Below are 14112 nucleotides of genomic sequence, written 5' to 3'. Positions count from 1 at the left end.
CATGAAAGTGAATCAAGTGATACTTCAAAAACAGCTTTTCCATCAGCTTCATCACTCTACAGTACTGTGAAACCAACATCAGTGTCAGCTGAAACACATGAGACTGTAACAACAAGTCAGACTGAGGAAGCATCAGTCACACCAGAGACAAGGTCTACTTTCTCAACAGCAGATGAGGAGAGCTCAGGTGAACAGACTACTGAGATGTCCAGCAAGGAAACTACAGTTCCCACAGCCTCCTCATCGTTCAGCACGGGGAAGACAACAGCACTGCCAGTCACAGAACAAGACAGTGCTGTCACAAGTCGGACAGAGAAGTCCTCAATCTCTCCTGTTACTGCAATGACAGATCAAAGTTCCATTCTCACGACAACAGACGAAGATGGCTCAGGCATCCCAACCCAAGACATGTTGAGTCAAACCTCCTCTGTTACAGCTACGTCTTCTCTATATAGCACTGGGACACCAACAACCACATCTCTTGATACATCATCTGCAGTAACAGACATTGAAGATAAAAGTATGAGCACTGAAACAACAACAACAGAGTTCAGTGGATCAACCACAAAATTCAGTGGATCAAGCACAGAAGCTGAAACAGTATCGGTCCTCTTTACCACAGAGACAGAAGGTTCTGGAGACATCACTGCAAATTTCACAGAAGAGTCCATCATCACAGCAACTACTGTCTCTTCAGTGTGGAGTACAGTTTCACCATCAGTCACAGCACCATTTGAAAGCGACACAAGTGATACTTCAAAAACAGCTTTTCCATCAGCTTCATCACTCTACAGTACTGAGAAACCAACATCAGTGTCAGCTGAAACACATGAGACTGTAACCACAAGTCAGACTGAGGAAGCATCAGTCACACCAGAGACAAGGTCTACTTTCTCAACAGCAGATGAGGAGAGCTCAGGTGAACAGACTACTGAGATGTCCAGCAAGGAAACTACAGTTACCACAGCCTCCTCATCGTTCAGCACGGGGAAGACAACAGCACTGCCAGTCACAGAACAAGACAGTGCTGTCACAAGTCGGACAGAGAAGTCCTCAATCTCTCCTGTTACTGCAATGACAGATCAAAGTTCCATTTTTACTACAACAGACGAAGATGGCTCAGGCATCCCAACCCAAGACATGTTGAGTCAAACCTCCTCTGTTACAGCTACGTCTTCTCTGTATAGCACTGGGACACCAGCAGCCACATCTCTTGAGACATCATCTGCAGTAACAGACATTGAAGATAAAAGTATTAGTGCTGAAACAACAACAAAGGAGTTCAGTGGATCAACCACTGATGCTGAAACTTCATCAGTCCTCTTTACCACAGAGACAGACGATTCTGGAGACATCACTGCAGATTTCACAGAAGAGTCCATCATCACAGCAACTACTGTCTCTTCAGTGTGGAGTACAGTTTCTCCATCAGTCACAGCAATGCATGAAAGTGAATCAAGTGATACTTCAAAAACAGCTTTTCCATCAGCTTCATCACTCTTCAGTACTGAGAAACCAACATCAGTGTCAGCTGAAACACAAGAGACAAGTTCTTCTTTCTCAATTGTAGATGAGGAGAGCTCAGGTGAACAGACTACTGAGATGCCCAGGAAAGACCCTGAACGTCCGACAGTCTCCTCATTGTTCAGCACAGAGAAGACAACAGTACTGTCACTCAAAGAACAAGACAGTGCTGTCACAAGTCAGACAGAGAAGTCCTCAATCTCTCCTGTTACTGCAATGACAGATCAAAGTTCCATTTTTACTACAACAGACGAGGATGGCTCAGGCATCCCAACCCAAGACTTGTTGAGTCAAACCTCTGTTACAGCTACGTCTTCTCTGTATAGCACTGGGACACCAACAACCACATCTCTTGATACATCATCTGCAGTAACAGACATTAAAGATAAAAGTATGAGCACTGAAACAACAACAAAGGAGTTCATTCCTACATTCAGTGGATCAACCACAGAAGCTGAAACATCATCAGTCCTCTTTACCACAGAGACAGAAGGTTCTGGAGACATCACTGCAAATTTCACAGAAGAGTCCATCATCACAGCAACTACTGTCTCTTCAGTGTGGAGTACAGTTTCTCCATCAGTCACAGCATTGCATGAAAGTGAAACAAGTGATACTTCAAAAACAGCTTTTCCATCAGCTTCATCACTCTACAGTACTGAGAAACCAACATCAGTGTCCGCTGAAACACATGAGACTGTAACAACAAGTCAGACTGAGGAAGCATCAGTAACACCAGAGACAAGGTCTACTTTCTCAACAGCAGATGAGGAGAGCTCAGGTGAACAGACTACTGAGATGTCCAGCAAGGAAACTACAGTTCCCACAGCCTCCTCATCGTTCAGCACGGGGAAGACAACAGTACTGCCAGTCACAGAACAAGACAGTGCTGTCACAAGTCGGACAGAGAAGTCCTCAATCTCTCCTGTTACTGCAATGACAGATCAAAGTTCCATTCTCACGACAACAGACGAAGATGGCTCAGGCATCCCAACCCAAGACATGTTGAGTCAAACCTCCTCTGTTACAGCTACGTCTTCTCTGTATAGCACTGGGACACCAGCAGCCACATCTCTTGATACATCATCTGCAGTAACAGACATTGAAGATAAAAGTATGAGCACTGAAACAACAACAAAGGAGTTCATTCCTACATTCAGTGGATCAACCACAAAATTCAGTGGATCAACCACAGAAGCTGAAACATCATCAGTCCTCTTTACCACAGAGACAGAAGGTTCTGGAGACATCACTGCAAATTTCACAGAAGAGTCCATCATCACAGCAACTACTGTCTCTTCAGTGTGGAGTACAGTTTCTCCATCAGTCACAGCAATGCATGAAAGTGAATCAAGTGATACTTCAAAAACAGCTTTTCCATCAGCTTCATCACTCTACAGTACTGTGAAACCAACATCAGTGTCAGCTGAAACACATGAGACTGTAACAACAAGTCAGACTGAGGAAGCATCAGTCACACCAGAGACAAGGTCTACTTTCTCAACAGCAGATGAGGAGAGCTCAGGTGAACAGACTACTGAGATGTCCAGCAAGGAAACTACAGTTCCCACAGCCTCCTCATCGTTCAGCACGGGGAAGACAACAGCACTGCCAGTCACAGAACAAGACAGTGCTGTCACAAGTCGGACAGAGAAGTCCTCAATCTCTCCTGTTACTGCAATGACAGATCAAAGTTCCATTCTCACGACAACAGACGAAGATGGCTCAGGCATCCCAACCCAAGACATGTTGAGTCAAACCTCCTCTGTTACAGCTACGTCTTCTCTATATAGCACTGGGACACCAACAACCACATCTCTTGATACATCATCTGCAGTAACAGACATTGAAGATAAAAGTATGAGCACTGAAACAACAACAACAGAGTTCAGTGGATCAACCACAAAATTCAGTGGATCAAGCACAGAAGCTGAAACAGTATCGGTCCTCTTTACCACAGAGACAGAAGGTTCTGGAGACATCACTGCAAATTTCACAGAAGAGTCCATCATCACAGCAACTACTGTCTCTTCAGTGTGGAGTACAGTTTCACCATCAGTCACAGCACCATTTGAAAGCGACACAAGTGATACTTCAAAAACAGCTTTTCCATCAGCTTCATCACTCTACAGTACTGAGAAACCAACATCAGTGTCCGCTGAAACACAAGAGACTGTAACCACAAGTCAGACTGAGGAAGCATCAGTCACACCAGAGACAAGGTCTACTTTCTCAACAGCAGATGAGGAGAGCTCAGGTGAACAGACTTCTGAGATGTCCAGCAAGGAAACTACAGTTACCACAGCCTCCTCATCGTTCAGCACGGGGAAGACAACAGCACTGCCAGTCACAGAACAAGACAGTGCTGTCACAAGTCGGACAGAGAAGTCCTCAGTCTCTCCTGTTACTGCAATGACAGATCAAAGTTCCATTTTTACTACAACAGACGAGGATGGCTCAGGCATCCCAACCCAAGACATGTTGAGTCAAACCTCCTCTGTTACAGCTACGTCTTCTCTGTATAGCACTGGGACACCAACAACCACATCTCTTGATACATCATCTGCAGTAACAGACATTGAAGATAAAAGTATGGGCACTGAAACAAAAACAACAGAGTTCAGTGGATCAACCACAAAATTCAGTGGATTAAGCACAGAAGCTGAAACAGTATCGGTCCTCTTTACCACAGAGACAGAAGGTTCTGGAGACTTTACTGCAAATTTCACAGAAGAGTCCATCATCACAGCAACTACTGTCTCTTCAGTGTGGAGTACAGTTTCTCCATCAGTCACAGCATTGCATGAAAGTGAAACAAGTGATACTTCAAAAACAGCTTTTCCATCAGCTTCATCACTCTACAGTACTGAGAAACCAACATCAGTGTCCGCTGAAACACATGAGACTGTAACAACAAGTCAGACTGAGGAAGCATCAGTAACACCAGAGACAAGGTCTACTTTCTCAACAGCAGATGAGGAGAGCTCAGGTGAACAGACTACTGAGATGTCCAGCAAGGAAACTACAGTTACCACAGCCTCCTCATCGTTCAGCACGGGGAAGACAACAGCACTGCCAGTCACAGAACAAGACAGTGCTGTCACAAGTCGGACAGAGAAGTCCTCAATCTCTCCTGTTACTGCAATGACAGATCAAAGTTCCATTTTTACTACAACAGACGAAGATGGCTCAGGCATCCCAACCCAAGACATGTTGAGTCAAACCTCTGTTACAGCTACGTCTTGTCTGTATAGCACTGGGACACCAGCAGCCACATCTCTTGATACATCATCTGCAGTAACAGACATTGAAGATAAAAGTATTGGTGCTGAAACAACAACAAAGGAGTTCAGTGGATCAACCACTGATGCTGAAACATCATCAGTCCTCTTTACCACAGAGACAGACGATTCTGGAGACATCACTGCAGATTTCACAGAAGAGTCCATCATCACAGCAACTACTGTCTCTTCAGTGTGGAGTACAGTTTCTCCATCAGTCACAGCAATGTATGAAAGTGAATCAAGTGATACTTCAAAAACAGCTTTTCCATCAGCTTCATCACTCTACAGTACTGAGAAACCAACATCAGTGTCAGCTGAAACACAAGAGACAAGTTCTTCTTTCTCAATTGTAGATGAGGAGAGCTCAGGTGAACAGACTACTGAGATGTCCAGCAAGGAAACTACAGTTACCACAGCCTCCTCATCGTTCAGCACGGGGAAGACAACAGCACTGCCAGTCACAGAACAAGACAGTGCTGTCACAAGTCGGACAGAGAAGTCCTCAATCTCTCCTGTTACTGCAATGACAGATCAAAGTTCCATTTTTACGACAACAGACGAAGATGGCTCAGGCATCCCAACCCAAGACATGTTGAGTCAAACCTCCTCCGTTACAGCTACGTCTTCTCTGTATAGCACTGGGACACCAGCAGCCACATCTCTTGAGACATCATCTGCAGTAACAGACATTGAAGATAAAAGTATTAGTGCTGAAACAACAACAAAGGAGTTCAGTGGATCAACCACTGATGCTGAAACATCATCAGTCCTCTTTACCACAGAGACAGACGATTCTGGAGACATCACTGCAGATTTCACAGAAGAGTCCATCATCACAGCAACTACTGTCTCTTCAGTGTGGAGTACAGTTTCTCCATCAGTCATAGCAATGCATGAAAGTGAATCAAGTGATACTTCAAAAACAGCTTTTCCATCAGCTTCATCACTCTTCAGTACTGAGAAACCAACATCAGTGTCAGCTGAAACACAAGAGACAAGTTCTTCTTTCTCAATTGTAGATGAGGAGAGCTCAGGTGAACAGACTACTGAGATGCCCAGGAAAGACCCTGAACGTCCGACAGTCTCCTCATTGTTCAGCACAGAGAAGACAACAGTACTGCCACTCAAAGAACAAGACAGTGCTGTCACAAGTCAGACAGAGAAGTCCTCAATCTCTCCTGTTACTGCAATGACAGATCAAAGTTCCATTTTTACTACAACAGACGAGGATGGCTCAGGCATCCCAACCCAAGACATGTTGAGTCACACCTCTGTTACAGCTACGTCTTCTCTGTATAGCACTGGGACACCAACAACCACATCTCTTGATACATCATCTGCAGTAACAGACATTAAAGATAAAAGTATGAGCACTGAAACAACAACAAAGGAGTTCATTCCTACATTCAGTGGATCAACCACAGAAGCTGAAACATCATCAGTCCTCTTTACCACAGAGACAGAAGGTTCTGGAGACATCACTGCAAATTTCACAGAAGAGTCCATCATCACAGCAACTACTGTCTCTTCAGTGTGGAGTACAGTTTCTCCATCAGTCACAGCAATGCATGAAAGTGAATCAAGTGATACTTCAAAAACAGCTTTTCCATCAGCTTCATCACTCTACAGTACTGAGAAACCAACATCAGTGTCAGCTGAAACACAGGAGACTGTAACTACAAGTCAGACTGAGGAAGCATCAGTAACACCAGAGACAAGGTCTACTTTCTCAACAGCAGATGAGGAGAGCTCAGGTGAACAGACTACTGAGATGTCCAGCAAGGAAACTACAGTTACCACAGCCTCCTCATCGTTCAGCACGGGGAAGACAACAGCACTGCCAGTCACAGAACAAGACAGTGCTGTCACAAGTCGGACAGAGAAGTCCTCAATCTCTCCTGTTACTGCAATGACAGATCAAAGTTCCATTTTTACTACAACAGACGAAGATGGCTCAGGCATCCCAACCCAAGACACGTTGAGTCAAACCTCCTCTCTTACAGCTACGTCTTCTCTGTATAGCACTGGGACACCAACAACCACATCTCTTGATACATCATCTGCAGTAACAGACATTGAAGATAAAAGTATGAGCACTGAAACAACAACAACAGAGTTCAGTGGATCAACCACAAAATTCAGTGGATCAAGCACAGAAGCTGAAACAGTATCGGTCCTCTTTACCACAGAGACAGAAGGTTCTGGAGACTTTACTGCAAATTTCACAGAAGACTCCATCATCACAGCAACTACTGTCTCTTCAGTGTGGAGTACAGTTTCACCATCAGTCACACCACCATTTGAAAGCGACACAAGTGATACTTCAAAAACAGCTTTTCCATCAGCTTCATCACTCTACAGTACTGAGAAACCAACATCAGTGTCCGCTGAAACACAAGAGACTGTAACCACAAGTCAGACTGAGGAAGCATCAGTAACACCAGAGACAAGGTCTACTTTCTCAACAGCAGATGAGGAGAGCTCAGGTGAACAGACTACTGAGATGTCCAGCAAGGAAACTACAGTTACCACAGCCTCCTCATCGTTCAGCACGGGGAAGACAACAGCACTGCCAGTCACAGAACAAGACAGTGCTGTCACAAGTCGGACAGAGAAGTCCTCAATCTCTCCTGTTACTGCAATGACAGATCAAAGTTCCATTCTCACGACAACAGACGAAGATGGCTCAGGCATCCCAACCCAAGACATGTTGAGTCAAACCTCCTCTGTTACAGCTACGTCTTCTCTGTATAGCACTGGGACACCAGCAGCCACATCTCTTGAGACACCATCTGCAGTAACAGACATTGAAGATAAAAATATTAGTGCTGAAACAACAACAAAGGAGTTCAGTGGATCAACCACTGATGCTGAAACATCATCAGTCCTCTTTACCACAGAGACAGAAGGTTCTGGAGACATCACTGCAAATTTCACAGAAGAGTCCATCATCACAGCAACTACTGTCTCTTCAGTGTGGAGTACAGTTTCTCCATCAGTCACAGCAATGCATGAAAGTGAATCAAGTGATACTTCAAAAACAGCTTTTCCATCAGCTTCATCACTCTACAGTACTGAGAAACCAACATCAGTGTCAGCTGAAACACAAGAGACTGTAACTACAAGTCAGACTGAGGAAGCATCAGTAACACCAGAGACAAGGTCTACTTTCTCAACAGCAGATGAGGAGAGCTCAGGTGAACAGACTACTGAGATGCCCAGGAAAGACCCTGAACGTCCTACAGTCTCCTCATTGTTCAGCACAGAGAAGACAACAGCACTGCCAGTCACAGAACAAGACAGTGCTGTCACAAGTCGGACAGAGAAGTCCTCAATCTCTCCTGTTACTGCAATGACAGATCAAAGTTCCATTTTTACTACAACAGACGAAAATGGCTCAGGCATCCCAACCCAAGACACGTTGAGTCAAACCTCCTCTGTTACAGCTACGTCTTCTCTGTATAGCACTGGGACACCAACAACCACATCTCTTGATACATCATCTGCAGTAACAGGCATTGAAGATAAAAGTATGAGCACTGAAACAACAACAACAGAGTTCAGTGGATCAACCACAAAATTCAGTGGATCAAGCACAGAAGCTGAAACAGTATCGGTCCTCTTTACCACAGAGACAGAAGGTTCTGGAGACTTTACTGCAAATTTCACAGAAGACTCCATCATCACAGCAACTACTGTCTCTTCAGTGTGGAGTACAGTTTCACCATCAGTCACACCACCATTTGAAAGCGACACAAGTGATACTTCAAAAACAGCTTTTCCATCAGCTTCATCACTCTACAGTACTGAGAAACCAACATCAGTGTCCGCTGAAACACAAGAGACTGTAACCACAAGTCAGACTGAGGAAGCATCAGTAACACCAGAGACAAGGTCTACTTTCTCAACAGCAGATGAGGAGAGCTCAGGTGAACAGACTACTGAGATGTCCAGCAAGGAAACTACAGTTACCACAGCCTCCTCATCGTTCAGCACGGGGAAGACAACAGCACTGCCAGTCACAGAACAAGACAGTGCTGTCACAAGTCGGACAGAGAAGTCCTCAATCTCTCCTGTTACTGCAATGACAGATCAAAGTTCCATTCTCACGACAACAGACGAAGATGGCTCAGGCATCCCAACCCAAGACATGTTGAGTCAAACCTCCTCTGTTACAGCTACGTCTTCTCTGTATAGCACTGGGACACCAACAACCACATCTCTTGAGACATCATCTGCAGTAACAGACATTGAAGATAAAAGTATTAGTGCTGAAACAACAACAAAGGAGTTCAGTGGATCAACCACTGATGCTGAAACATCATCAGTCCTCTTTACCACAGAGACAGACGATTCTGGAGACATCACTGCAGATTTCACAGAAGAGTCCATCATCACAGCAACTACTGTCTCTTCAGTGTGGAGTACAGTTTCTCCATCAGTCACAGCAATGTATGAAAGTGAATCAAGTGATACTTCAAAAACAGCTTTTCCATCAGCTTCATCACTCTACAGTACTGAGAAACCAACATCAGTGTCAGCTGAAACACAAGAGACAAGTTCTTCTTTCTCAATTGTAGATGAGGAGAGCTCAGGTGAACAGACTACTGAGATGCCCAGGAAAGACCCTGAACGTCCGACAGTCTCCTCATTGTTCAGCACAGAGAAGACAACAGTACTGCCACTCACAGAACAAGACAGTGCTGTCACAAGTCAGACAGAGAAGTCCTCAATCTCTCCTGTTACTGCAATGACAGATCAAAGTTCCATTCTCACGACAACAGACGAAGATGGCTCTGGGGAATTTGAGAAAAGACCGTCAACCACTTCAACAGAAGAGGCCAGCTCAACTGGGCAACCAACTGAAATCTTGACAGAGGAATCATCTAGCCTATCTTTTTTGCCAATTACAAACCAAGAAGAGGAAGTGAGCTCTGGAATCAGCACAGACTTCGCATTAACTGAGTCTTTAAGTACCTTGGTGAGAACAACTATCAAGCCTACCACCACTGTGACCCAATTTTCTTCCACAACTGAGGCAGTGACAGCATCAGTATCTGAGTCAGGCAGTGGTGATTTTATTTCATCTGCATCCACAAATGACACTCCCCTGAAAACACCAACAGCAGCTGAGCAACCGTCGATCGACCAAACTATAGCTACAACCACATTCAGACCATCAATTACATCCACATTTATTGAGGAGGAAAGTTCAAGTAATACAGACTTTACAACTGTTACGACAAGTCCTTATACACTTAAAACCTCTCAACCCATAGCAATCCCCAGTGTCACAGTATTTACCTCAAAGGAAACCTCTCCTTATATTGACATAGAGAGCTCAACTGAAGAGGATGATTCCGGTTCAACTCCAGACGGATCTGGTGCAGAGTTTTCCACTGAGACTACCACAAGACCGCAGGATGAATTTGCTGTGGCCACAGATGAGACTGAGAGTGACATATTAAGTGCTGCATCTGCTACTCACTCCAGTTCACTGCATACCAAGGAATTTATGTCATCAACCCAATCACCACATATGACTAGCACTGAGGCTTACATTATTGAACTGTTCAGTGGAAACTTCACAGATGAGGATGACTTTTCTGATGGGTCAACTACATTTGTACCAGTCACAAGCTCTCCAGTGATGTCCACTACTGTAGCAGCAGCTACAAAACGAACCACTTTGTCCTCTAGTGCTGCTGCTGTTGCTGAAGAGAGCTCAAGTGACCAAACAACAGATAAGTCCACTGACGATGCTGTTACACAAACACCTGCTGGCACTGCTGCTTCTCCTCTTTACAGCACTAAGAATCCAAAAGCAGTGTCTCCTAAAATGCACTCTTCAACAGTTCAGGAGAGCTCAGCTGATATGTTCTCTCCAGCGTCCTCTGTGTCATCTTCAACTGTTTATGACACAGAGTCTCAAGCTGTCTCCACGGTTACATCTTCAGGTTTATTGGATATTGTTGAGAGTTTCGACTCTTCTGTTAGCAAACAACCCTTACTTTTGGAAACAGCACCTTCCGCCACAGGACTAACTGAAAGGCCAGCTGAGCTGCCTTTGAGTAGTACCACTACCTCCACATATATGAGCTCAGTGTATACAGAAGAGGTTGGTTCAGGTGACCATACCACTAATGTATTACCAAAAGTGTCTTCCCTGTTCAGCACAGAGGAACCTAAAACAGCAACAGCATTGCATGAGAGTGAAATATCTGATATTCCAAAAGCTGCTGGAACTGCAGCTTCATCTCTCTACAGCACTGAGAAGCCAAACATTACAACAGTATATGCTGTCACATCTGCCGAAGCAGTTAGCACATCTATATCTGCAACCGAAAAACAAACACCAAGTCCAGCCTTCACTTTGACAGAGGGAGAGATTTCTGGTGACCAAACCACTGAGATTTTCACCTCAAAGCCATCAGTGATGGACAGCGTCACATTCGGAGAAGCAACAGGTGAAACCGAAACCTTTGTTTCAGTTACACCAACCTCTGATGAGCAGGTTTCCTCACAGGAGGGTGAAATTAATCAAGATACAGAAAGTCCTGTCACTTCTGAAGCAACAGATCCTCCTGTTTCGAGCACTGGGAAAAATGACACTATTGAAGCTGAGCACATAATGCAATCCTCCTTTACAACTATGTCCCCCCATACAGTTGGAGCTTCAGTTAGTGATCACACTTTAGTTGACTTCACCACAGCAAGCTCTATCAGTGAACATAAGCAAGATGGGCCCACATTGATGTCTACCCCAATTCCCTCCATTATATATCACGGCATCACAGATCAACAGGTCGTGATCATCACTCCCAGTAGCAGCCAGGCCAAGAGTGACCTAACTGAACAAACACCTACTATGGTCCTACATGTGTCTCAACCCTCAACCAGCAAAACCATCATATTCACAGAGGATGTAAAAGATGAAGATAAGCTGTTCTCTGCAGTTACAGACAGTACAAGGGGAGGCAGCCCCAGTCCTGAGCTTTTCACCAAAGATGATACTATAATTGATGCAGATACTATCTCCATAGTTCCCTCCTCTTCATTTTACCAAACCGTCCAGACTGAGGAAGCTGGGGGTGTCACAGCAGTCACAATGACACAAAAGTTTGAGATAACAGAAGAACCAGAGGGGTCCGCAACTGATAGTAGCACCATCTTTTCTCCTACACCAGTAACTTTACATGCAAGCTCAGCCATTGATTCATCATTAGCTTCAACATCCTCTCAATATTTACTATCCACTTCAAAACCATCAACTGTGGAAGATCTTCTTTCTAATATGGAGACATCCAGTGAAGAGACAATCACATCCACACCACAGGCCAACCCAGCTACTACTTTGTCCACAATGTCAAGCTCTAAAGAAACACATGATTTAACTATACCACATACAGTTTTTCCTTCTACGACACATACCAAACCAGTTCCAGAGGTAATGATGGATGGTTTATCAGGCGAGGACACTGATAATGTCACTGAGATTGCTGTTTCCTCATCTTTGCCTTCTCAACTTACCTTAACTGAAACAACAGAAACAAGCTTGGTATCTCCAGTGTCCAGTGAAGAGTATATGGTCAGCACAGTTGAAAAAGCTGTTGAACCATCTGTCACTTCTGTGTTAGACCTTATTGATACAGACACAACAAGTGATCAAATTTCTGGTATACTGACAGTTTCAACAGTGAAGCCTGGACCAATATCGTTTTCAGCTACCTCACCTGAACCTGGCACTGAGGAGACTGAAATAGTAGTATCAACTACAGCTTCAAGTCTCCATGTGACAGAGCCCCTGACACAAACAGCTGCTTCTCTGCACAGTGCAATGAACACTGACCAACTGCTATCCACAACAACATTTTCTCCTCCCTACGACACTGATAAACTTTCAGTGGCAAGTACCACAGCTGTAGCAGGTATGGGGGGCTCTGGAGAAGAGATCTCAGATATCACAACTGCATCACTGAAGACAGCAGCATCTGAGAGTGAAAAGACTTTTGCCACTCCAGTATCTCCTCTGTTCAGCACAGAAAAACCAACCACAATGACCCAAGAGGATGAAAGTCAAACAAGTGAGGTAACCCCAGAGGTAGAGGAAGCATCACTGTCAGAAACAGTTTCATCCCCTACTGATGAAGCAACGTCTACGCCACTGCATGAAGAGAGCACAAGGGACCACATCACCTCCATATCTACAGAAGAATCAATTTCTACATCTGCAGATTCTTCTCCACATAGTACTTCAAAGCCTGACGTGGTGGTTCGGTTTGTCACCACCTTTGCCTCAGAATCAGATACAACACCATCTGAGGTGTCTTTTCAACAGGCCAGGTCTGAGATCACTTTCACTCACCATCCCGACATTGACATTTCCTCTGAGAAAACTGTGTTGGCCACAGCCAGTTCAATATTGCCCAGTGAGGAGTCAAACCAGCACTTTGAACCAACTGATGTGACTCCCCAGACTGGAGTTGCAACCACTTCCCTGCAAGATAAGACAGCTGAAGCACCAAGTGGAGTACCTATAACCAAAGAAGTTTCAACTGAGGCTGAAGATAGCACAAACAAAGACAATGAAGACCATGAAACATCTACTGATGCTGCAATAATGTCACATCCTACATATGAAACACTAGATTCTAATGGGACGGAGCTTGCTGGGGTTGAATACACAACTCCAAACCTTGCAAGCTCAGATACTAAAGTAGTGGTCACCACAATGACATCTGAACGCATTTCCTTTGAACCTACTTCAAATGCCCTTTCAGCATCAGCATCATCACACCCTGATGTCATGGTGCAATATGTAGCAACAGATTCACCTGTACAACACCTAACAACTCCCCAGAAGTCATTTGAACAAGCCAGGTCAGAGATTGCACTAACACACCGCCCTCCCACTGATACTTCTTCCCAGGGTGTATCACTGACAACTGAAACCTCTCCTTTGGTGGATGAAGCCGTATCTGCTTCGGTTGAAGATGGGACAGTTGAGCCCACTGTTGAGCAGGTTTCAAGTGGTGCAAAGATTGAACCATCTCCAGATACAAATGTCCAAATAAATCCCTCTTCTCCAGATGACAGTATTTATGGGGGTATAGATTATCCGACCCCAGATTATGACACACCAAACCTGGACATCGTTGAAGCAGGTCCAAAAAACCAAGAAACTACAACACCAAGAGAAGTAGTCGTGTCTATTACTACACCGCCCGTTTTTGCTCAAACATCTGAGAGTCATCCTGTTGACTCGGTGAGCAGTTCTGAAAATGACACCGAGTCACCTGTAGTA

General features: G+C 44.6%; 2 protein-coding genes across 2 annotated transcripts in view; both read left to right on the top strand.

Annotated features, from left to right (window-relative positions):
- The window catches only part of vcana (versican a), a 62047-nt gene that overhangs the window by 40851 nt on the left and 7084 nt on the right, over positions 1–14112 (top strand). The gene's annotated exons all lie outside the window — the stretch shown is intronic.
- LOC143320597 (uncharacterized) lies at positions 205–10355 on the top strand. Its single transcript, XM_076730404.1, has 11 exons — positions 205–304; positions 2165–2557; positions 2909–3343; positions 3683–3898; positions 4217–5033; positions 5097–6172; positions 6422–6895; positions 7055–7717; positions 7865–8313; positions 8653–9048; positions 10302–10355. Exons 1-11 carry the CDS (start codon positions 205–207, stop codon positions 10353–10355), a joined length of 5073 nt encoding a protein of 1690 aa, XP_076586519.1.

The sequence above is a fragment of the Chaetodon auriga genome, chromosome 5, assembly GCF_051107435.1.
Source record: "Chaetodon auriga isolate fChaAug3 chromosome 5, fChaAug3.hap1, whole genome shotgun sequence".
In the NCBI taxonomy this organism is placed as follows: Eukaryota; Metazoa; Chordata; class Actinopteri; order Chaetodontiformes; family Chaetodontidae; genus Chaetodon; species Chaetodon auriga.
The sequence above is the reverse complement of the archived record's forward strand: the minus strand, read 5'-3'. Positions and strand labels throughout refer to the sequence as shown.